The sequence below is a fragment of the Tyto alba genome, unplaced genomic scaffold (assembly GCF_018691265.1).
Source record: "Tyto alba isolate M040663 unplaced genomic scaffold, T.alba_DEE_v4.0 Super-Scaffold_16, whole genome shotgun sequence".
In the NCBI taxonomy this organism is placed as follows: Eukaryota; Metazoa; Chordata; class Aves; order Strigiformes; family Tytonidae; genus Tyto; species Tyto alba.
In genome coordinates, this window is record NW_024881278.1 from 17,227,506 (window position 1) to 17,253,170 (window position 25,665).

At 35.6% G+C, this 25,665-nt stretch overlaps 1 protein-coding gene across 2 annotated transcripts in view; it reads right to left on the reverse strand.

Annotated features, from left to right (window-relative positions):
- Positions 1 to 6,275: 6,275 nt before the first annotated feature.
- The window catches only part of SPATA17 (spermatogenesis associated 17), an 89,698-nt gene continuing 70,308 nt past the window's right edge, over positions 6,276 to 25,665 (reverse strand). For both annotated transcript variants that reach the window (XM_032989489.2, XM_032989488.2), the window contains one exon: positions 6,276 to 6,478. In XM_032989489.2, coding sequence (XP_032845380.2) covers positions 6,398 to 6,478 — 81 coding nt within the window. In that variant the 3' untranslated portion in view covers positions 6,276 to 6,397. The remainder of the gene's footprint in view (positions 6,479 to 25,665) is intronic.

Consider the following 25,665-nt stretch of genomic DNA (forward strand, 5'->3'; position numbering starts at 1 on the left):
AGAAATGTTTAGATGTTGTTTAAAAGCCACGCTGACTACCTCAGAATACTCCATTTGCTCTGCTGTCTAGAGGAAAAGATTGATGGCAAACCAATTCTCGCCTCATCTGCAGATGGCAATACTTTGTGGTGGAGGAGATACAGGAGCTTAAGAGGGAAAGAGGTCTTACAGACACAAATTTCTTAAAGATTCGAGCTTTTTACTCCCAACTGATACTTATGTAGTTTCTGTCAAGGTTTTTTTATGCCATTACTAGCATAAACTAGAGGTATCCTATGTTGTAGGGGAAATGGAACAAGTGGGAGGAAAAAAAGAAAAGATCAAGCACAGAAACAAAGCTGAGAGAATGAATGATTCCTAGCAGGTACAGGGAATCTCACCTATCTGGAACACAGCTTTGGAAAGTAGGAATAATGAAACCAGTAGATTTCTGAAGTAACGGGAGGCTGTTTGGTCAGTGCCTGAAACAGAGCCGACTATGCATTCTTATTCAAAACTACTAGGCATGTATGAGTTTATTATTGCCGTGAAAATATAAAGTATGGGCAATCTGTTTCATATTTTTTACATATTATGCATATTTTCTCTTAGCAGTGATTCACTGGCCCAGACTTTGGTCAAAATACCAGTGAGAAAAACCAAGAATAATCCTACTTGAGGAAGAGGGGTTACAGTAAGAGCACATTAAAAGAAAGTTTAGCCCCTATTTTGCTTATGTATGAGTGATCACAAATTTACAGTTCTAATCCTTCCTTCCTGACTGACTGACTGCAATTGCAAGTGCCCCTTATTTGTATGTAACATGAGCAAACATACAGAATGTAGAAGGTTGGGTTTTGACATTGTTGAATATCTTGACCCAAAACAAAAACAACCCTAACTTTCATTAGATAGCATAAAATAATTAAGTCTAAGAAAGGGGGCTCAGTTTGGAATAATTCTAATCTAGTTTACACATGTTATTTGCTGTTATAATAGCCTAGACATGCATTTGAGGATGTGATCTTATCACACATACAATAGCACCAGTGAATGGATTTTTTTTAACTAAATGTTATATACCTGGAGTCTCAATGTTTTTCTTTAAGTGCCTGAGTGATTTATCCTAGGAATTTCTTAACCAAAAGATTCTCAAAGGAAGCGGTTTAATGCAAACTCTCAGTGTGTCACATTTCGGCAGTGATTGCTTAATGCAGCAATGCACTAATGAATTGCTCCACTGCATCCTCTGGTCGTGAATATGAATCGGAGTACTATAAACTGAACTCAATGTACTGATAAGTGACTGTATCTGATTGTGCCAGCAGCCAGATGATTTTCTCATTAATGAGCTGAACTATTAAAAGATGGAAGAATACGGAGCCAAGCCAGCTTTGCATTGTCTGAGCTTCTTTGCTGACATTTTTCTAGGCCTACCAGAAACCTTTGTCAACTTGTGAAAGAAAATTCAACACCCCCAAAAAAATGTTTTACGAATGCAGTTAGGACAAATAAAATCTTCAGGGCTCAACTTCTGTTTCTGATTACATGGATGTGACCCCTTTGTAGTTGTAGTGTTTCTGTTTGAATATGAGGTAATCCAGATTTTTAAATTAAGGAATTACACACATACTCTGCTTTTCAGTCTCTTCTATTCTGAGTATAGGAACCCATGGCTGCCAGTAAAAGACAGAGATCCTCATCTTTCTAACAAACTTGACTATGTAGAACTTCTAAATTTGTTAAATTGAGGACCATGGATTTATGAAAGGCATGTTGCAAATACACACTTTGGAATAACAATAAACTGTTAGAAATATTTTTGAATTTTGATGCTTTCTCAGTCTTATTCAATGTCAAGTGTTGATATGTAAAACTGCATTATTCTTTACAAGCATCATCATTTTGCTTTGCAGTTTAAATATGGCAACATCTCAGCTGAAGACAACTTCAGTACAAATCCAGAAGGAGGCATCTAGATCAGCTGCAGAGCCCCTAAAGGTGCTACACCTCTGTTCCTATAGAAATGTGAAGTGTGTCTTATTTTGAAAATAAAAAGAAAAAAAAAAAAAAAGAAAAAAGAAAAAAAAAAATTAAAAAAAAATCTGTTGCTTGAAAGCGACGGCATCACAATTGGACCAGAAAAGTGTAAACCTGTGGTCAACACTATTATAGCAATTCTGCCTCTAGAGGGCATTACAAGCTAAATGTTTTCTCTGACAAGTGTTGAGAACATCTTGGCTCAGCCCAGAAGGCTTTTCTGAAATTACCTAAATGAAGAGATTTTCTGTGTTTACAACATCACCTATGTAGGAGTCAAACAAAATTATTGGGCAGGAACACTGCAAGATCCTTAATCCACTGAGTAACAGCCAATAGATTTGGTAAGAAAAGATGCTACCAGACATTTTCTAACATCCCTGAAAGTTGTCATGATGTGGGATGTTGTGAGTAGCTTTTAGCACATTGCTGTTCCATTTTAATGACTTTGTCTACATCCTTTTTATGAGTGCTGTGATCACCAGTGGTGGTTAAACCTGAAGATCATTGGTCATTAGCATAGAGGCTTTGAATCCTTAGCACCTGACATGTAGGCCAGTGTATCTGACATAGAAATAAATTACATTTAAAATAAATAACATGTGACTCTCTCAAAATCTATGATCTGTACAAATTGCTCTGACATTTGTGGACATCAGTGTATTATGTTCCAGGCTTTTTATACATTAGACAAAGATATCTAAGTGACATGTCAGAGATATTCTGTTAGTGAGCTGGTAAGACAGTTCCTTCCCAGTAATTGCTGCTTCCTAAAGGTATTGATAAGCCTCTCCATCCATGCAGTATGAAAAAGCCCAGCAGTAATTTATTTCCTCTGTACACATGGACTAAATCAGTCCAAATCACAAAAAATATTTGTATTTCTGTGGCTGAAAAGCAACGATCAGGCACGTCTCACTTCATGCTGAAGGCCATATTTTTTATTGTAGAAAACAGCAGCCAGGTCACTTTGGTATAGCTTGGCTATGCATGTTTTACTATTCACATTTGTTCAACTACAGTTGACTGAAATACATTGAATGGGACGATTAGAGTAATTACGCAACTTTTCCCAAAGACTAATACACAGATTCTTGTATTTGTCTATTTCTCTGGCATTACAGTGTTTCTTTTTGATTTTTAGATACTGCTGTGAGTAGTTTTCTAAGTGTCATAGCCAACTACATTTCTAAGAGGCTTCATATCTTGCAGACTCATCAAGATCCATGAGGCCATTTCAGATTTTCAGAATTCCTTTCCTGGTGCTTCTATCTCTACCTGTGAGAATAGATTGTAACATCCTGTATAAAATAGAAAAGTCTTCTTGGAAGTACACAGTATTCAGTATCGGAATGTTATAAAACTACAATTTTATTAATAAGGAAAACCTACAGTAAAAAAAAAATATTAAAAATACATTACTCAGATTACAAAAAGTAATTTGATAATTAAAATTGATACGGTAAACTGTATCAATAAGAAAGATAAACAGGAGTAAAATAAAATCACACAATCAGTGTTTATATTGATAGACTGATTACATAATGACATCATCAGAATTCTTACTGTCTTATTCACTGTATTATTGCAGTGAATATCAAAATTTTAGCTTTAAATGGCTTTAGATAAAAACTATAGGTTTGCTATATGCAAACTTTTTGATTTAAACAAGAGAGCAAAACAAAACTTTCTTTGCCAGACACATTAACTTGCTTGCCACAGAGGGTAACAAAATGGAAGTGGTGATCTATCCCAGAGTCACAGAAATGAGGTCCACACCAGGGCTAAAAATTATCTTTTATCTCCTTTCTTATGTACTGCAGAGTTGCTACCATTCAATTCCAAATTATTTTTCTAATTGTTCATGATATCCAATTCCCTCTACATAATAAAAAGCTACTGGTGTCTCCTGCACTATATTCTGTATTCTGAGATTATTTTGTAATCAAGGGAGTCCAACATGCTGATGGTATCCCAAGTCTGGGTTCTTGAATTTTTACTAGCTGTTCCTTTTAATATTGGGAGATTTCTCTATCACCCTCATCCATACATAGAAAAAATGTAGGGGCAGGTTCTCTAGTCCATGCTCACAAAGGTTGCTGGACTGTGAAGTATGTGGATGGGAGCTAAAACTAAAAAAAAAGTCAATATCCACCTAAAGTTTCAGAGATTGATATGCTTTTATATTTAAAAATATTTTCAAGCTAATCCTCTGTTAAGTCTCTGTATGTGTTTATATGCAATTTAAGAGAGCAATAAAAATAATAAGGAGTCTCTACATAATGGAAGAATTGGTAAAGGTCCCAGTAGAATAATTATCAAATGGTTTGTATAAATGTACTGAATAAGCACTGAATGTACTTAATGTGAAATGAAAGGATTCTGGAATTATAGTGAGGACACACAAAATAATTTGGATGTTCTATGCCCATAATGACATAAATTCTGTGCAAACTCCAGTTAAATACAAGTATTGGGTTGCCTATGAAATACAATTGGCAAAAAAACACCAAAACCTGAACCTGGCAGGTAATATGGTTGCCACTTTATTAATTTTGCGGATGTTTATTTATCTAATAAAATGAACAGACCTGTTTTTGTATAAGAAGGTTTCTGGCAAGTATCTAGCTGCTTGAAAATTGAAAAGTTGGGGTTTTTTTTACTTAAGAGGAGGGAAAGTGTGTCTGTATCAAACAATTAAAATTCGAAGTGTTGGTTTTAACCTCCATCTGTGTTCCAGACCCCCTTAGCTACGAGTACTACCGCCAGTGCAGTACAGGGTGTGTGGTAGGCTTTGTTTTGTCCTGGGGTCAGAGATACTGAAAGGAAGAAAGAGAAAGATTAATCTGATAAAGGCATTGCCATTTCTAATCGGACTGATGGGAAACTGTGGTAGGTAGTTAAAGAGGCAACACAGGGTGAATTACCGTGATGAACTACCTTAAAGCTGAAGCAATCAAATAGATAGCTCTCACATATAAAAATTACTGTGGCATCTTTATTCATCAACAGTTTTGCACAAGTGTCTCATGTTCAATCCCTTCCATGAACAACTAAAGCACTCTGATATATTTGGTCAGATTAAATCTCACCGGGGAGACTCAGCCACTGAGGCGGCTGCTTCTCACTTCCCAGAGTTAATTTCTTATTGTCATGGAGAATAAACTTTTCAAAACTTGAAAAAGACAAACTCCAAAAAGTAGCAACGTTACAGCCCGGTGCCTGAACTTGCAACCCACTGTAATGGAATTGAAAGTGTCTTTACCCTTGTGTATGATCGCAGTAGAAGTTTTTCACATAGGCTGACAGCTGAAAACCTGCAGAAATTAAATTTGTGACTCCTAGTTGAGAAAGTATTCATACAAGCACACACCTCATGGAGGTTTTCTGCACATTCGTAGGGGACAAAAGAAACACATAACAAAATTCAGTAATGAAAAGTCTACCAATGAGTAACAGATAAACAGATATAATTGATTCAAATTTTGTCAAATGATATGAAAAGCAAACATGGTACCCTAGAGAATTCAGTATAAAACTCCTGTAAAAATTCACTCACATGATTTTAAGAATTAGTTTATGATTTGCTCTTTAGAAGTGCTGAAGTTTTCCCATGATGCTGAATTCTTTGAGTCTTTTGAAGTTAATGGGCTCTGAAGATGCTCAATATTTTGCAGGACTGCATGCTAGTGAACACAGCAAACAAATATCAGTTTTGTGTGATCAAATGCGTTCTTCTTTGCCAAGCATCATATGATTATGTACCCACATATCAGTCTGCTTAACACAGGACTAGCAGTAAATAGATAGCTATATCACCCACAGGAGAGCTAAAAGGACTTAATACAGGATCTTCCACATAAATAGCCTATCCTGTTCTGAAGAGATGGATCAGTATCCTAAAAAGACATATACTGACACTGAAAACGATGAACAACAATGATGAACCAGATATATTTATAGTTCGGAGAAAAAAATAACAGATGTAATATTTTTTTTTTTCTATTTCTTAGTGTTATCCTCACTTACAAATCTGTAATAAATACAGTGTGATTCCATCTCTTTTACTTGATTAGTCTGGTTTTGTATCCTAAAGGATTTACATTAAATAAAAAAATAGCATTTTCAGAAATAATTTTCCTAAAGACAATACAATTTTTTTTTTCAAAACCACAAAAAATATATTTTTTTTATAAATCTTGGAAGCTGTATTGCTTAAAGATCTAGAAAAATCAATTAACACTACTTCTGACATATTCTATCACTTTACAGAAAGAGTACTTTATGGTACATTCAGTCAACATACTGCTGTGCATTTGCTGAAATGCATTTATTGATTATTTATCAGATGTCTTATATTGTGTAATTTACAGGACAATTACACTATTTGCCCAGCTCTGGAATAAGTTTTTCCAAACTTTTCGAAGAGAACAATTGATGGTAACACTGTTTGAAAGTCCTAAAGAAATAAGAGAGACAAAAAAAGTGTTAATAAGTGTTAAGTTTGGCTTTCACGGTTTCACTTTTTTTTTTTTTTTAAGGCATTTTAGAGTTCTAAATACTGTCTTCTAGTTACATTTCATTATATAAGTTAGAATGCAAATTATGCAAAATAATATACATGAAACATACATTTTGACATTATATGTACATTACTTTGAAGAAAAGCACAAGAATTGTTTGATTTAATTGCAAACAAATATGTATTTCAAAGTCTAAGCAACTACAGGCACTACAAAAATTCCCTGCTTCAAAACCTAGATTTTATAATCTTTTGAAAATTACAGTATACAAAATTGTATTCTCTTCTCTGGCTACCAGGTAGCTTTCTCCTGTTTTCTGTTGTCAACATGATGCTCTGTGAAAGCGCATGGAAATGCAATGGCTTCATAAACTGTCTGAGGCCATGAGTGAACAAAAACTAAAATTTTTACCTTGTCAACACATTTCACAATTTGAAAGGTTTGGTTTTGTCTTAAAAACAGAATGAACACTATTTTTTAATTTCTGAAGTGTGACATGAAACAGAAGTACCATTTCCTGGATAATTTAGATTTAGCTACTTCACAGACCACAGTTCAGCTAAATCTCCACAAACAGGCAGAGCAACTACAACTCCTGGTAAGCTTCATGCAAACATTGACATGGCCCACATGAGTTTCATCTGCACTGAATATTGCCAAACTGTGACCGTATCATTTTTTATACCTCATACTTAAAGTTATTTGATATGATTCCTCCAACATTCTGGCACATAAATCTTAAAATAGCAATACTCCCTCTGTGGGGTTAAAGTGAGTACTGCCCCATTCTTAACTGTTCACAAGATTTAATTTTTTATTTTTTATGTTTCTCTATGCCTTGTACCACACAATTTTGTACCCAACAGAAAGAGCCTATTTGCATATTTTAATATTATATTTTAAGAATTGCTCACTATCTTAATTTTCATTGTGTGTTTGGCATCACAAACACCTGCTCACTGCAGGAAAAGTTGTCCATATTACTGTTCTAATAAATATTATTATAACTCCAGCATTACTGTAAATAGTTTCCTTCTAAAGTGAAGCTAGTTGTATTTAATTCAGTATATTCACCAGGCTAATACTGTTCATGGGAATGGGGAAAAAACCCAGCTTTAGTTGCTGAGAAAGAAAACAGATAATACAGCTATAATTTAGGATTAAACAGTAATTCAGAGCAGAATACAGTATCCTTTTCTTTTTAAATAGGAAGTATATGTTTAATTTACATGCAGGACAGTTAGGTACAGTTTAACAAAAAAAGCAGTGAACTTGGGGTGAGACGAGGAAAACAGTAAAAGGTGTACACCCCCCACATCAGGATAAAATCAGGAATGGTAAGTCTGAGCATTGAAGAAGTCTACATTTGCTGGAGCAGACGGCTTTTGCTATTAGGATGCCTGGCCAAACAAAAACAATTGGCTGCCAAAATTAGCTCCTTGGGACGATTTAGGAGCCTTTGAAGTGAACAGTTTTTTGAGCTGGAACCAAGCCCAGGTCCAGCTTCAAACTCAAATCAAAATGACAAAGAGGAAATTTTCAGTACCACACGCCCCCTCAGTGTAAGATTACTTTGGGTTGGCAGCTGTACTGTTTATCTTGTTATTTAAAGCTATTTCACTAGATACTCACAACTGAGCATTTAAACAACTGGCTCCGATTATGACGACAGCAGTTATGTTTGACCACATTTAGGAAACATCACACAGTCTGATGGATGGATAAATAAATGTGTTGCTGGATTTACAGTTAGACTAATTAAAGAGGTTTATAATGTATACTAGATAAATGTTGCACAGTATGACTATAAAATATAAATATCTTTTTAGGAAAAGAACCCCAGACATTTCTGTATTTGAAGGTACAGATTTTAATCAGGTTTCAACAGTGTGAGAAAGGCCTGAAAATATCACTTGGCCTTGCAAGATCCACCCCACAGGACCGAAGGGAGCCTATCCCACTGTATCATCGTAGCAGCATAAAGGGACAGGAATTGGAAGCCTGGTTCTCATGTCCATCTATTTTGATGGTGAAGTGTAGGTTCAAATCGTGCAGTGAAGCACTGCAATGCACTGCTGGTTGATTATGGTAGAATGCCAGGATCATCTGGAATTTAAACAGATTGCTACCTAGCATAGAAGTTATGTAGATAATCCTTTTGAAGCTGCAAGAACAGAAGTTGTAAGTGGAGAAAAACAGGCTTCGTCAAAATTATTTTCAATGTCAGTCCTTCATTGTTAGTAGCTGGAATGAATTGGCTTACAAATATGAATTCCCACATACTGGTGAGATTGACCCTACAGTTTAGCAGTCTCAGGATCATAGGAGCATGGAGCTGAGTTTTATGGAATTTTTCCACAATGCATTCTTAAATCACGCCATATAATTCTCAGCAACACAGAGCTGTAATTCTCAGGACTGAGACCTATTTTGAAATTTCTAAACAATGTTAATACAACACTTCCTTTTTAAACTTGTCAGGCTTTGACTCCTTTCACTCTAGTAAACTTTAAGTGACTCAGGTTCAACTGACAAAACTTAACAAGACCTATGGACCCTTTCAAGATGTTTGTCTACTTGACTGTCATGTGTGTTCATCAGTTCTAAAAAATGGAGTCAAAAAAGGTGACATAAAGCCACCAAAGATTTGTCTCAATCAGCACACTCTGATGTCATGGATTAGACTTGCCAAATACTCACATAGTTTATCTTTGGAATGTTACTATTAAAGCAAATTCTAAAGAGATTTTACATCTGTGTATGCAGACATACATAAATACAGGCCATGTACAAATAACACTGGCAAACCAGCAAGACCTTGTAGACCTACATATCAGCTTGAAGGCCTTTGAAAATGCATTCTCTCATATTCTAGTGATAAATTTGCACTAACAGTATTTCTTCAAACAATTTTGAGAGTGCTGTACTATTTCCTGTAATATAAGAATGCACTTTGGAATGAGATCGGAATTACAATTAAAGATCTTCTTGGAAATTTAATGAAGTAGAAAGTCAGCTGCTTTAGACCAAAGCAAGAATAGGAAAACAGCAGTAGCACATCTACTTACAAATTTTAAGGCCAGAAAGTACCATTATGATCATTTATTCTCAGCTGTTGCATGCACACTTCGGGTAATTTCCTATAACAAATCTATCAAGTCCAGAATAATTACAAAGCTGTTAAGCATGTGAAAAACTTGGAACAATAAACTTACAATAAACTTATATCTGATTTACAGCTTTGCACAGTCTTTCTCTGTAATGATAAAATTTCATTTCGTTGCATAAATAGAGATTTGGTTGCATAAATGGAGATGATAGTTGCATTAGGTTGTATAAATGTAAATTTCCTTCATGGGTTAGGAGAAGTAGAATACGAAGATGTTTCAAAGATAAACTGTATAACCTCTCTAATGAAAAGTATTCCACCTGTTACGGTCACTCACACTGAGTCCTCTTCTGAGCCAATCTAACAATAGGAAAGACACTGTTTGATTGCATGATGTCAGCCATGACACCATGTGCTATGCCAAAGGGTAAACCAATCCATGAAAGGTCTGGATCTCGGAGAAACTTTTTTGTGGTGCTGGAATTATATCTGTTGCTCCTAAAGAGACCTATAACTGTAGGTAAATTCTGTTAAGAATCAATGGCAGAAGGAATAACTGAAAAGTGGGAACAGCTGCTAGAATCTTAGTTCTACCTTCATGCTACTGAATAGTAAAAATGGGGAACAAAACTCACTTTTTTTTTTACCTTGAAAGCCACATCCACAGGTACACATCAAGACTTCAGAGAGTGCAGTGGGAAATTCTGCATAAAAGTCCATGCAGTAGTTACGCCCATAGTGTAGGGTAAGCCCACTGAGTGATCTTGCTTTCCCCACAAGGCTGGGACACAGCTCACGTGCATACCTCATGTGAAAACCAGCCAGTACTGACAAGTGCCACTATACAACCATAGTCCACAACCCCCACTGTTTAATACTAAGTGGTCATATTTAAGTATTCCCTATGATCCTAACGCTCGTAATAGTAAAATTAGAGTTTTAAATTGAGCTGTCAGAGTAAGCCTTCTGACCTATTAATAGCCATGGAGGTCTCTAACAAGGAAGCAAACCAGAAATGGCAAGCTGTTATAAAAGTAAAATGTTGATCCAGCTAACTTTTATTCTTAGCAAATTTATCAATACTGGTTAACAATACTTCCAACTAGTACAGGGCCTTCTGACATGACAAAATAAGTGTAACAACCCATTCTGTCAATACAACACAAATGTCATTTCAAGTGCTCAAAACACACTAAGCTACCCTAAAAAAGATTGATTTATCTGCTCCAGTGTTTCTTTGGGGCAAACTTTTCTCACAACTGAAACCAATTAGTGGGCCTGGCACTTGTAGTGCAGAATGTAGGTCAGCATCAAGTAATAAAAAAGTATTGACTTTTCTCTGTCTGTAAGCAGCATGAAAGGGGTGCCATGGCCTTGTCGTATATGAAAAGAGCTCCATTAATTTCACTTATTTCAACCAGGGCTGTCAAATACTAATGCTTCTATTGCACTTTTCACACAAAGTACATTGACACCAATCCTGGCCCCAGTGAAACAAGTTTACAATATTTCAGTCACTGAAAGGGGTACTATAATTTTTAATTCCCTGTTGTACATTTAGTCTCTTTAAGCAGCACTGCTCATAAGACCTATTGAGAGATATGAGCTGGGACATTAATAATGGCTACACACTCTTCCCATGGGCAACAGAACCTATTTCTTGGGCATACCTTCAACAGCTAATTAGCCATAAAGTTCAGGACACAGTTGTTTGGCGTAACTCTGTTTTTGTGGCTGGTGGGCACAGACTGCCAATTTTGCTTTCTGCTGTGGAGAAATATCCAAAACCAGGGAATAGGTCTTCTGTGACTTAGGGCTATAAAATTGAAAAGCTAATGTGTTAACCAATTGGGTCAACTAGCCCCTTCAAATATGAGATAATAACAAAAGCCTGGATCATGCCTTAGGGACTGGAACTCAATGAGTCTGTGCAGAGGTATTGACTTCCAGGGAAAAGCGTGCCTAATCGGCGTTCACTGCGCTACAGTGGGCAAGTGACCACTGCTGTGATGAAGGGGGTAGAATTACACCTTTCCCTGTTCAGCTTGCCAGCACAATACAGGGGAGGAGAACAAGGAGCCATCATCTATCTCCTCCTTTGAGTCTCTACTACTGCTACCGATTCTAAACCCTCTAAATTTTGTTCATTTGGGTAAGTGCAATGAAAAAAGCCTGTGTTTTCATGAAGACTTTATGAGCTTCTCCATATTGTGGATTGACACAGCAGTGGTCAAACAGACCTAAAATACTATGATCCTGTCTCTTTCTATTCTCTTCAATTTCCCTCCCAAACTGCCCAGTTTTTATTTTTTTGCAAGTGATGTTTACGGTTCTTCCTGACAAGCTTGAGGGCTCTGAGTGTGACGTCTAACTCATTCCCTAACTACCTCCTGCAAATGCAAACATCATCAACAATAAAACTCTTTGATTTAAAAAAACTGGGTGACTATGGTAGAAGGCAATTTTCTGCTTGCTTTAATGACTTCATAAGTGCAAGTCTTACCCTTTGAATCAACTTGCTATTAGATCTTAAAATAAAATGATACTGTATAGCCATCATAAAAGGCTACTTGATAACCTCCTGTGTTACGCTTACATCAAGCAAGTTTTTCCTACTTGTTCGTTTTAGTCTTTTATTGATACTATGATAACGTGTTCTAAAAAACAAATCAGGAAATTATGTTCACAGTACAAAATCTAACAACACTATTTTAATATCCTATCTTCCAAACAGAAAGACAAAATATTAATTGCTATTTAATTTATGTAACAAACATTTCATTATTATTATTATTATTATTATTATTATTATTATTATTATTATTATTATTATTATTATTATTATTATTATTATTATTATTATTATTATTATTATACTTAAATTTTCATGGAGATTCATAACTATCATTGACTCTTACATGTTTAATCTTTTGGAATTATAAATGAAGAAACCAAACTCAAACAGTGCCTGCTAGAAATTATGGAAGATTTCTAATTATGATTCATGCATTTGAAAAACCATTCATCTGATAATCACGTAGGTTTGGATACTTTCTGCATGATGTGTTCAGTACAAGCAGCTCAGCAGTGTGTGCTCCTCTGTGACAGCCTAACAGGGAAATTATAACTCTTTCTTCCCTTTCTCTAATATTCTGAGAAGGAAGTGTTCTGCTACTAATCTGTGCTCACTGAAGTTTGTTTTCTTAGCTCAGCAGCTAAGATGTGCTAATTTGTGCTTTGGAGATAACTGGCTAACACAAGTCAAGCTGTAAAACTTTTTGTACTCATCTGTGCAAGGTAGGAGGGGATGTGTTCTAGCCTTGAAAAGAGTCTGCTTCTGCTCCTGCGTGGTGAGAAGCAGTTTGGACAAAGAAAAAAAAAAAGCATATCCCACTGTACCGTTCCAGAGCTGCACAAACTATGCTGTGACATGAGAGAAAATAAAAATGCTTTTGAGAATGCAGTAGCTCCATTTTAGTAGTTTTGTGAATGCAATAGAGCCATTCTACAAGGAAAGCACAAATATTTATAAATTAATCTGATATTTTGCGATACATGTGTTCATTAAGAATTACAAATGCGTCAACCTTTACAGTGCTTTCTCACAAGCAAAGGCAGATTATCACTTGGCTTTGATGGAAGTTTTGTGCAAGGAAGGACAAAGGAAAAAGGGAAGGATTTGGTCCAGTGAATTACTTTTTCTTGTATGTACTGCCTCTCTAAAATTAGCCCAGGATCTGAAACTAGCCTGTCCTTTTTGTCATGTGTAATATAACGAGCAATGAAGATTTGTGGTCCAAATTTGCATTTGTTACATTTACTTAGTACCCTGCAGTCATTGTGGTTGCCCAAGGGGAAGGAAGGGTGGAATTCCCAGCTGTACACTCTAAGTTCATTTATTCCATTTATTGATGATCTGCAAGCCAGCCACTGTCTGGTCCTTCCTCCCAAATGCGTACGAGCTTTGCAATGCCTTAAAAAGAAATATATTCTCCTTTATAAATAACTGTTCAGATAATGAATTTATTTACATGTATAAATCTAATTTACTGAAGAAGAATAAATCACCTTTATGTAGACACTTTTCAGGTACTTTTAGACATATGCAGAGCCAGTATCAATATTAAAAATATAGTTTGCCACACAGAAAGTTACAGTGCATGCTGTACTATACTTTAGTCAATGTTATGAAACAACATCACCCAAATTGAGTTCTGAATGTCTGTATTTGAACCAAAATTGCTAAAGATAATATTCTATTTTTTCAACTAATGTAGCCTTTTTTACAAGTAAATTAAATTAAGAAACCAATGTGAATTTCTCTGCAAGCTATTTCATACTTGGATACCCTTGAACTTTACTGAATCTGGGCTAAAAAACAAATGTGCAGTTGAGATAGTTCAGTAGGTATTCAGAATCCCAAGAGGTGTTTATTTGCTATTGTCATGCAAATGTCTACTTTTGCAGGATATTTTAACAAAATATTTTTGAAGTGGGGAGTAGATGTTCATCTTAATTTATTTAAGATGTATAAATACACACCGAAAACACACTAATGACTAATACATAAACCTTTTATGAAGTTATTAAATTTGAGGTAAGTCTATGCCTAACACTACATTCCTGTGTACAGAAAAATATAGTCTTAAAAGCATCTGATGAAAAAGTAAAGAACATAGTTTTATCGTAGTGCTTGTATTTTTAAACCAACTCCTTGTCCTGTCTACCACACACACTCTGCTACCAAGAGGACTTGTATTAGAAAAAAATGCACTTAGGGATAAGTATCTTGACTTGTGCCATTTATAAGCTGCCCCTTTCATTGTCTAATCTGTTCAACCACAACATTCTCCTTCCAGCTGAAAATAAGCTAGTGCCAAGTGTTGGCTGCCAAGACAAACTCAGAACCACTTTCAACCTGATGGACTAAAGCCAGAAAATGTTTAACCTGCCAAGATCAAGTTACAACTATCTCTAACTTGCCAAAATCATGTTACTAGGAGTTAAGGAGGAAAAATTCTGAGTTGAAGTCCTCAAGTAAAAATATTTTTTATCTTATTAGGTTAAGTTGTATCTGTTTGAAAAAAAGTTGTAATAATTTAGAATAATTTGTTTGTTTTGTTTTTGTTTTTTTTTTTAAAGTATGTTGATTGCACTGTATTTGGCATATGCAGCAAAAACAGTGCTTCAGTTAGATTTCATCTGGTTTGACATTGTCCTGGGTGATACTTTCAAACCTGATTGCTTTCTGTGATGAAATGACTAGATATGCAGATCAAAGGAGAACAGTGGATGCTGTCTAGCTGAGCTTTAGCAAGGCTTTCAACACAATCTCTCAGAGAATCCTTTTAACCAACTTGGTAAATTATAGTCTAGATGTGCAGACTAATAGATGTAATAACTGTCTGGAGTATCAGGTTTAAAGGATAGCAATGAATGGTTTGTACTCTAACAGGAATCTGGGTACAAATGTATTTCCTCAGGTGCTATCTTGGGACCTATCTTGTTTAATATCTTCATTGGTGACCTGAAGGTGGAGATGGAATGCACCCTCATCAAATTCACAGACAACACCAAACTAATCGGTGCCATTGATACACTTGAAGGCTATGATTCAGAGTGATGTAAAATGGCTAGAGAAATGGCCTGACAACATACAGTACAGACAAATGTACCTGGCACTGACTAACCCCAGGAATGAGGCAGGCTGGAGGCTGACGGGCTGGGTGTCAGCTCTGCAGAAGAGGACCTGAGGGTCCTGGTGAGCGACTAGCTAAACATGAGTCAGCAATGTGTCTTTGCAATGCCGAAAGCTAAAGAGAAAAACAGCTTTCTTGTTTTGTAAATATAAGCTACTTTCAGCAGAGATTGAAATGATCAGACAGGAAAAGGCCTTTCTCATTTTGCAGGCGGCTTACTTTGGAGATCAGCTAACACTAGAAAAAACACTCATCTCATATCCAGTGTTCACAAATGCTCTCACTAATCAACAAAACCAGAACAGTACCTGTTAAGCTAATACTTACTGCTATCATTTATGTCTGTATCTATTTATCTATGATAACATATCTTCTTTGTATGTCATGTTTTTCTTAATTTTTCAGTGGCACTGTTTCTCATGTGTAAATCCACCAGCTCTTTGCTACAGTTCAGGAATAGCAACAGCAATGTTGATTATTCACTCAGGTGCCACAGATTTGTTTTGGCATTGGCATGAAGCTAGTTCTGTCAAACTGCTGCTGATTAAGAAACTTCAGGGAGAGGAACAGTTGGTATTTATAGCCAAACATTATTTCAGATTCAACAGTGTTCAGAAACATGAAATGGATTACACATATTAGCATGAATTTTAAAAATAGATTGTCGAACATTTCAAAAACTAAAATCGTGCTGTCTTGGTTCTGATATGAATACATGTTATATATACTAAATGTAACAACTTGTGCAAACATATTCTATGGTAGTACACGAGCAAAAGTTTCTTTCATTTTTCAGCTGGATAACCTCCAAACTAAATTCTACACTCCGTTGTCCATGTTGAGTAAAGAAGTTAGCCTTGAACTTTCTTTAACATCTATGTCTTTAATGTATATGCAGAACTTCCAAAGTATAGATGAGTACTATTATAGCTTATAAGTGAACAGGAACTAGGAATTTTTACAATGTTTTATATGCTAATTTATTCATTGACAGTGTAGTAGCAATATAAGATATACTGTAAAGTTTCCCATACTTCTCTGAGGACTTTGGATTTGACCTGAAGTGTTGAAATTCTTTAAATAGCAACACATTTTGGTCTTCCCCCTGCCAAAGGCTCGGGCATCTGCAGAAACTACAAATCATGCCAAACTCTTTGAGTGATATATGGAAGACTACAATCCACTAGGAAATAAGCTAAGGCCAACTCATTCATTTCATTTAGGTCCTTCAGTGGGATTTGAACCATCCAGCCCACAAACCATGTCTCATGAGATTGCAGTATACATCCAGCCCACAGTAATAATGATTCATATACATATATGTGTATATGCTTTATTGCTACCTTTAGCTGGATTAAAAGCAATATATCAAATTTTATATTTCTGCTTCTTTTATTAGCTTTCTAGCACTTGATCAGCTGATAGAGGCGATAATGAAATGTTTTTTATAAACTGGAGTTTGTAAGTCCTGTCCTGAGAATGTAATATTTCAAAAAATAGCCTAAGCTTTGGGGAAAAAACCAATTACAGAAACAGCATTAAAAATGCCAAGCACTGGGCAGAAGCAATTCTGGATCAGTTTAAAAAAGTGATTGATGAAACTCTAATCTGAGCTGAAGGAACAGTTTCACGACAAGCTGTGACCATTCCACACACTTCATTAGCTGCCATAATTAGCCTGGTGTTTCAATTTGTTAGAACTGGTGGGGACAATTTTACTCAGAATGCAAACATCAAAAAACAGGGTGCCTCAGACTTCAGAAGAGGCTGATGAGAAGCTTTTCTAGTCTCTGTTAACTAAAAGATTAATTACAGCTGATGGGAGGCTGTACTCTGATTGTCACTCTGTCTATGTGCATTACTTTTAGCATTACAAGAAAGACATGGTTGACACTATGCTGCTCAATCAAGCAGCTTCGTATTAGGGCACAAAGTTTGTTAATATGCAATGTTTTTATTGTTTCTCCTTCTCTTTTACTTTTTTTTTTCCCCTAAATTTGAGACACTCATTCCTAATAAGTTATACTTTAAGAGAGGAGAGTATTCTGTTGCTAATGGTAAGCGCTTACCACTTATGCTGTCATTCCTTCATGCAACCACAGGTGAGAGATCTTAACACAACTCAAAGCTACTGGCTGGGAATATTATTAGTTCCTGTTATCACAGTCAAAAAGTAAATTCCTACTCAAATAGTCTCATTATGGGAAACGAAAACAATATAGTTGTAAAACAGACACTGTGTGCATCATAGCCTTTATATCTTATCCCCTTTACTTTAGGTGTTATTATCTCTATACATAAACTCGTCAAAGCTTGTAAGGTTATTCAGATCAAAGTGAAGTCTGAATTTGAAGTGCAAAGGTTATTCCTGAATAATTCCATAACTCTCATTCTAGAATATTAACACAAGGTAATACACCTACTCATAAATAACTCCTCATGTGAATACGCCTTTCTGTTTCCCTACATGTTTTATGCTGAGATCAACAAAAACTATAAGAGAAGAATACAGTTTCTTATCTCTATCACGGTGAAGCATCCTCTTAACCTGAGTTTATGAAGGGCATGTTGAAACCAGCTCTTCATTGCATTAAATGAATAAACACTGAAGTGTATTCTGAAGTGAATATCATATTACTATTTAAAATAGAGCAAACAAGTTCAGAGTTTATTCGTTATATAAATCTTAAGGAAAGAAGTAGTAGCTACTTATGTCAAACCATTAAGACAACAAGCAGTCTATTTTATTTAGTCTCTCATTCACTCCAGTGTAAGTGCACAAAGCTATCTTTTATTGTGATCCTCCCTCTTCAGGGAATGTAGATTACTCAAAAATCCATTTTACTTCACTGAAATCCTACTTCTCTAAGAATAATCAACTCCTGCTCTCTGAAGACATCATCAAAACAACAAGAAATTGCAGGCTTCCTCTCAGCTTGGGCATATACCTGGTGTAACTTCTTAGAATCCATCCAGAACAGCATTAGGTAATATCACTCCAAATTATAAAACTACTCAATTATAATGGGTCAGTGTGACAAAATATGTCATTCAGGCATCAGTTTAAGATGCAACATTCTGTAGTCCTAAGCATATCTGCGGCAAGAAGTCACCAGAATATGTGCTTCTGATCCTAGACTTTAATTTGCAAACTCACCAGCAATACGCATTTAAAGATGACATAAAAAACAGTATCTATTTTTCTGTGAAAATGGGTACCACCATTTTTCCTAGAACACTCTTTCTAAAAAGCATTTGTCTACATATTGATTATATTAATTATGGGTCAGATCCTTATCTGATGCAAATTAGCCTAGCTCCATGGATATATCTCAATTATGCTAGGCATTGAGGAACAGTTCTCATACCTGCATTTTTTAACAGTCACATGGTCCATGCAATTCTTAGAGGATTGTGAAAAGCTTTCTGTTACTTCTATTTCAACTCTATTTAGCCAGCACAAGCAAGGTCTAGGTGAGTATTATGAAATAAGTAGCTTGCTTTTGCAGATATGTTCCATAAGGAATTTTAAGTGACTTTAAAAGATAGCCTTCTTAATTCAATATTATGGCAAATTTGACTTGAAATATATTATGTTTGGCATATATATAAGCAAATCTACTTAATTCCAAGAATGCTGAACAGCCCATCCAAAACTGTCACCAAAAGGCAAGACCAAGTACTTCCCAGTTTAGTGTGAGGATTTTCAATTCCAACAAACCAAATAACATGCAAATAGTGAACACCTAAAACCAACATAAACAAATCAGTTGTAACTTCAAACTTTACTGTTTCCACCCCAACTGATCAGTTTTTTGCATTAAAATCTCTGCCGCAACTTATTGTAAAGTAATCTAAGCATGTACTGAAGGAATTGGTCAAGATACTCTATTTCTAAAGTGTTTCTGATTAAACAACAGGTTTTAAAATGTTTAAGCAAGGTGTACAATAGGAATTATTTAGAAAGTTAAAACATACGTGTACTTCCCTCAAAGAAATATTGCTTAAAGTTGGCTCTTACTAAAAACCAAGATTTTCTTTTATGCCACTAACATAGAAGTTGCATTATTAAATGAGGAAGGTAGGCAAAGCAAGACATTTATCATCCAACAGACAAATGACACAGGATTGCTAGTTAGACAGTATAATAAGTACCATCTAATTTTCTCTTTCGAATCAATTTATTCTTCAAAGCCTTGGATCAACATCAAGGGACTGCATTTTCCCGTTGAGAAATTACAGAACTGAAAGTCAGGTTTTATAAAATATTCAACTAGTTGCTGACAAACCCTTACAAATAACCACTAGAATGGATTTGATGAGAAGAGTGGTGACAATATCTTTTCTTATGCAAATAAATGAATTGTTTGACTCTTCTCAGTCACTACTTTGTAGTATTTCCTCAAAATCAGACCCTGTAACTCATCAGTAACCTTCACCAGAAAGCTTTTCCAGCCTCTCTTCTCAGCCTTCCAGTTGTCCACAGATACTTTTCTGCATTTAAACAGTAGCCAGGGATATATTTTGTATATTTTAATTTGCTCTGCAGTGTTTACCTTCCTTCTGCACCTAAGAAAATAATTTGAAAGATCACTGACAGTTAATAATTTGCATCGCATGTATCAAAAGTAGCATTTTTCAAAGGCAGCCCAACAGTGGTGACCTTAAGGATTGTCTCAAAGGAAACAATCTACAGTTCAACAAGCTTTCCAATGGGAGCTCTGAAAGTGATATTCATAACAAAATGTTTTTCTGTAAATATGACATAGTCACTAAGTAAGGAATCTGGAAAAATTATGTCAACTGTCAAAAGTTTAAACTGTCATTTGCTTTCCTGGAAGACTGAATGGGTGCATCTCATAATGATACTTCATTCTAGTCCTGTGAATAAGAGATAATATCTGGTGTTCACCCTGTTGTATATGACACACTTCTGCCTTTTTGAATACATTTGCTTCTCAACTGTACATTATGATATTTACAAAAAAAAAAAAAAAATCAGAAGTAAAAGATGCAAAAGTGACTTTAAGCCACTTATGTTACCCAGTTTCAGAGACCATTTGCTTATTAAGTCGGTCTGTGATATTACATTGGGCTACACTGCTCTTTTTTCATCCTACCTAACCAGGTAGCCAAATACCTGAACTCCCAGGAGTTTGCAGCTCTGAAGAGTAATGCTGCTGTGCGAATCACCCTATGTGGAGGCAGGAAATTACTCAAATTGATTTTTACATAAAGATACAGCAGCATTCTGACTCACAATGGTTGTTCTGAGAGCAGAAAATATATGCTACAGGGTACAAAAGATCGACTTTCCATGAATAGTATAGGATGTATTGTTGTAGCACCAGATCCTTAGGTTTAAATTATTTGGTTTGGTGCAGGACTCAGGGTAGGAAGAAAAGTGACAGAAAGCAGCCTTATCTTGGAAACAGTTGATAACTCAAACTAAGGGTCCATTCGGAGCATCTGACTAGATACATCAAGTCATGCCAGGAGTAATAATCATATAGGAGCCGTGTCATTGGCCAGGGATTGCTGGAGCGCAGCACACTTTGGCAACAACTCTTATTATCCGTGACAGGGCTCACGAGAAAACCAGTAGTGTAACAAGCAAACTTTTACAGTTCATCTAAAAATTCCCCCACAATAGTGTCACTTCTGGCTGCCACATTATGTCAGCTCTGCATTGCCTAGGAAAAGTCATTGCAGTTGGATTGGGGAACTAAGAATCTGATATTCAAAATACATGCTAGATCTTCTCATTGTATATTAGTAACTTCTATCACAAATCACACTAGTAAACATGGTCTTAAAAGTTTTAAAACATGTAATAAGGCTGAGAACACAGATACACATTAGTCAATGTCACACTTTCTTAAAAATATTATCACGTAATCTTTTTTTCCTAATTAGAATGAAAAGAAAACAAGTAAATTCCTTTTAAAAATTGTCGGGTAGTCACAATGTAAGAGATAAAAAGTTTACAGAAACATTATACCTATCTCAGTTCCAGTCACTGCAAGGTTAGGAAAAATTAAGTTAAGATAAAATTTAAATAAACTTCAGTATAGTCAGGGATGGAAAACCATGAATAGTGTATCAGGCAGCAGACTATATAAAATAGGATGAATTCCTTGGACACACAGCGTGTTCTCTTTTTCATCACAGAAAGTCCAAACTTAGTGAAGTCATGTGAGAGGAATTATGCAGTTGAGACATTCATAGAGATTAGATCCTTACGTTCTTCTTTATGGCACAAAGCAAGTCAAAGATCAAGAATTTTTTCCATAGTCTGTTATCTCTGTTATCCCAGATAGGAAATTTCTTCCAGTTCTTGGACAAAGGCCCAAATTCACACCTAATGTAAATCAATGAAATTTTGTGCTGTGCACTATACTCATGTCATAGCATTCCTTATGTAAATTTTGGCTTAAAATACATACACACACTGGTGCTAGTATCTGTTATAAGTGTCATTATTTAATTAAATACTTCTGCAACTTCATATAATCTCAGATGAAGGTAATCGCTGTTGAACAAAATTGACTGAAGCTGTTGACTGTACCTTTATCCACACTGGCTGAATTTGAGCCTGTAATTCTCTGCCTCTGGTGGCAAAGACGGAAGCAATACAATATATGTAAGGAACAACTATTGTCTCTTCTAATGGCTACACAAGAGTGTGAAAATTCCAGTAGTGTTGACTACAGCCCCATTTCTACTGCTCCACCAAACATAGAGTTCTGCTGGTGGTGAATTACAAGGGCTATTTTTCCTAGCCTAAGCAAGACCATGACAATCAGAAATATTTGAACTTGATATTTGATTAATGCTGGCAGTACGCTGTAAGTGATTTCCACTCGACAATGTATAATTATTTAATTATTTCCCATTATTAATGGAATGAAACAATTCAAAACAAACAGCTAGAATAACTGTTTTGCAGGAAGCTCATAATCATCAATTCATACATATAGAAATCTTCCTAAAATTATATTAAGCTGGCCTGTTGAACTTGAAAGGCATATTTTATCCCAATCAATGCATAAAAGTAAAATTATCCATAACTAAGGCATGTTTCTCTGCTGTACAGTTCAGCTGTAATGATCCCCACACACTGCACTTGCACATCAATTATGATAATCATAATCACGGTCGTTAAGCTGAATGTTCATTATTATCAGGATGCTGGTGACAGCAGATTCAATCATCGGGTGCAATGGGCAGGCAGTCACAGTCCCACCCAAGTTTCTGCAGACAGCGTTGTGCCACATTAAATCTATGATGTGTTCCACATCCCACTCCATTCCAAAAGCTGTAGACGGTAAAGGTCAACTTTATGTTCTGTGCAATATGCTTAGGTTCTCTAAATTAATTCTTTGCAGTACCAGGTATTTTTATGCTTTGTAGATAATAAAATTCGGTTTAGGGCCAAAATGCCTGTGCAAATAATGAAACAGTGATGCAGTCGTACTGTAATTCACCTATAATAAGGCATCAGAGGAAATAATCTATCAGGAAGGAACATCTTAAAATGTCACTTCCTGAATTTTGCAAATAAGAAAACATTAAATGCAGTCATTAAAGTCAGTTTTCTAAAATACATATGCAAACTAATTCCAATACCGATTAAAAGCTGTAAGCTATCATTTCTGCCTCAGTAAATACGAATGTATGTAAGTGTTTTGACAACTGAAAGATTATGGTTAGTGTATTTGATCCTTTGACTGTCCAGCTACATTGGAACCTATCATTGTCAATTAAATTCATAGTGAATGGTAATTTTTTTTATATTACTTCTTACATAAATTCTATCAAAGATGTTCCACTGTATTTAGAAATATGATAACAAAATACGCAAGCATTTTTATTTTTATAGTGGTTTACTACTGGGTAAACTAACTAGATTCAGATTCACTAGAGGTATAGTATTTCCATTTCTTGTTTATTTTTAAGGAAGTGTTAGAATAGAACAGTTTTTCTCCTGTGCCCTGGTTTCAGCTGTGATAAAGTTAATTTTCTTCCCAGTAGCTGAGTTTTGGATTTAGTGTGAGAATAATGTTGATAACACACTGATGCTTTAGTTCTTGCTAAGTAGCGCTTACCCTAAAATCAAGGATTTTTAATTTTCCCCTGCTCTGCCAGCAAGGAGGCGCACAAGAAGCTGGGAGGGAGCATGGCCAGGACAGCCGACCCAAACTAGCCAAAGAGGTATACCATATTATAACACGTCATGCTCAGTATATAAAACTGGGGGAGTTGGCTGGGAGGGGTGGATCGCTGCTGGGGCATCGGTCAACGGGTGGTGAGAAATTGCATTGTGCATCACTTGTCTTTTCTTGGGTTTTATTTCTCTCTTTTTGTTATATTCATCTTAATTATAATAAAGATTATTTTTTATTATTATTGTTATTGTTTTACTTTAGTTTAGTTATTAAACTGTTCTTATCTCAACTCAAAAGTTTTATTTTTTTTCAATTCTCCTTCCTGTCCTGCTGGCAGGGGGGAGGAGTGAGCTAGTGGCTGTGTGGTGCTTAGCTGCTGGTTGGGGTTAAACCACACCACCTTAACTCAGAAACTTCTTTGAAATGTCAACAGATTGAATTAAAAATTTTCAGACTGTAACTAGATGAAAAGAAGAACTATTAACTTTTCCTCACACATCTATGGTAATTATTATGTTTAGAGGAATTTGATGCTAATACCCTTTAATTTTCCAGAAGAAATATAAGGCAGCAATATTTTTCATTGTTTTTCATTATGCTTCTAAAGCAATTGTATAATTTACATGCGAATCTATTTGTGACTTGAATTAAAATGTATACTTATAAACACATGAAAATCTCAGGAAAATACAACTAGGACATGCTCATGAACATACAGAGGGAAACTTTTTTATATAGAGCATAAAAAAACTGCCAGCTAATACCAGATAATATCAAATAATACCTCAGCAGCTCAGGGGGGTGACTGATCCACTGACCACTGAACAGACTCCTTAGAAGAACCTACACAGTAATGTGTCTTACCATCAGTGATAAGTGAAACTTCTCTAGTATAATGCTGTCAGAAGCTGAATATACATCATGGCAGGGTTAACAGCTATTCAGGCTGTAATAGAAGTTGCATCCACAGAAATATCACCTCATGGGAAACTCAAAGGAGGGTTGTGTTTAGCAGACAGTGTTAAACAAAAACCTCATTGGTTTTAGTAATATTTTGATACATGCCCTTTAGTCTGGTGATTCATTAGAACAAGATAATTTTTTTTATAGCACGGATATATACACTAAGTTTTAATACATTTTAGAAATAAAAAAGGGACAGAGAATTCTTTCTGATTTAACAGTTACGAAAGTATGACCTCACACCTGCTTATAGGACCTTTTCCATTAAAATACAGTGAGGAGGTGGAGGTTTGGGTGGTTTTTTTTTCTGATGTAATGACCCATTAAAGCAGCAGGTAGGTCATAAATAGCTCTTTTCTCCTGTTATCTCTCTGTTTGGGTAAGCGGCTCTTAATTGAAGCTTCATATTGATTTAGAATTGGGGTTGGAAGGCTGGATGTCATGTTGGGTTAATGTATGCAACTGTTCGCCTCCAGAGATTTAGGTTGAAATCTATCCAAGATCACAAGTACAGTGAGTTTACTTGTTTCACTAAGCCCATAATTTTTATGTTATATATGTGTGATATGATATACACTATAAATATCTTTACATTTTTTGATATTGTCATCTGAGCCTGATCAAGAACTGCTAAGGACTGGAAAAGGAAGAGTTTTTAGAGGACAAGTACCGCCAATAATATTTTTAGATCTTTCTTTGTATATCATACTTATGCTGTGGAACTTCAATCAATCATATCTTCCCCTGATTGCTTTTGAAATAAACATTCAGATCTTTTTGTTTGAATGTTGATCTTTGTCCTTTATTTGCAATGAGATTTAATTAATGTATGCTAAAATACCAAAATTTTACTCTGAGCTCATTTTCAAAGTTCCAAGAAACAATTATTTTAAAAAAATATTACTTCTCAAGCTAAGATTACTTGGAACTTGTTATATACTTACAAAGGTTAAGTTACTTTCAGGGAAATAATTAAACATCTTACAAAATCCCAGAATTGTTTAGGTTGGAAGTGACCTCTTGAGATCATCTAGTCCAACCCCCCTACTCAGGTAGAGCAGGTTGCCCAGGAACATGTCCAGCTGAGTTTTGAATACCTCCAGGGTACTCCACAACGACTTTGGGCAATCTATGTGAGTGCTCCGTCACCCTCACAGGAAGAAAAGAAAAATAAAAAAAAAAGT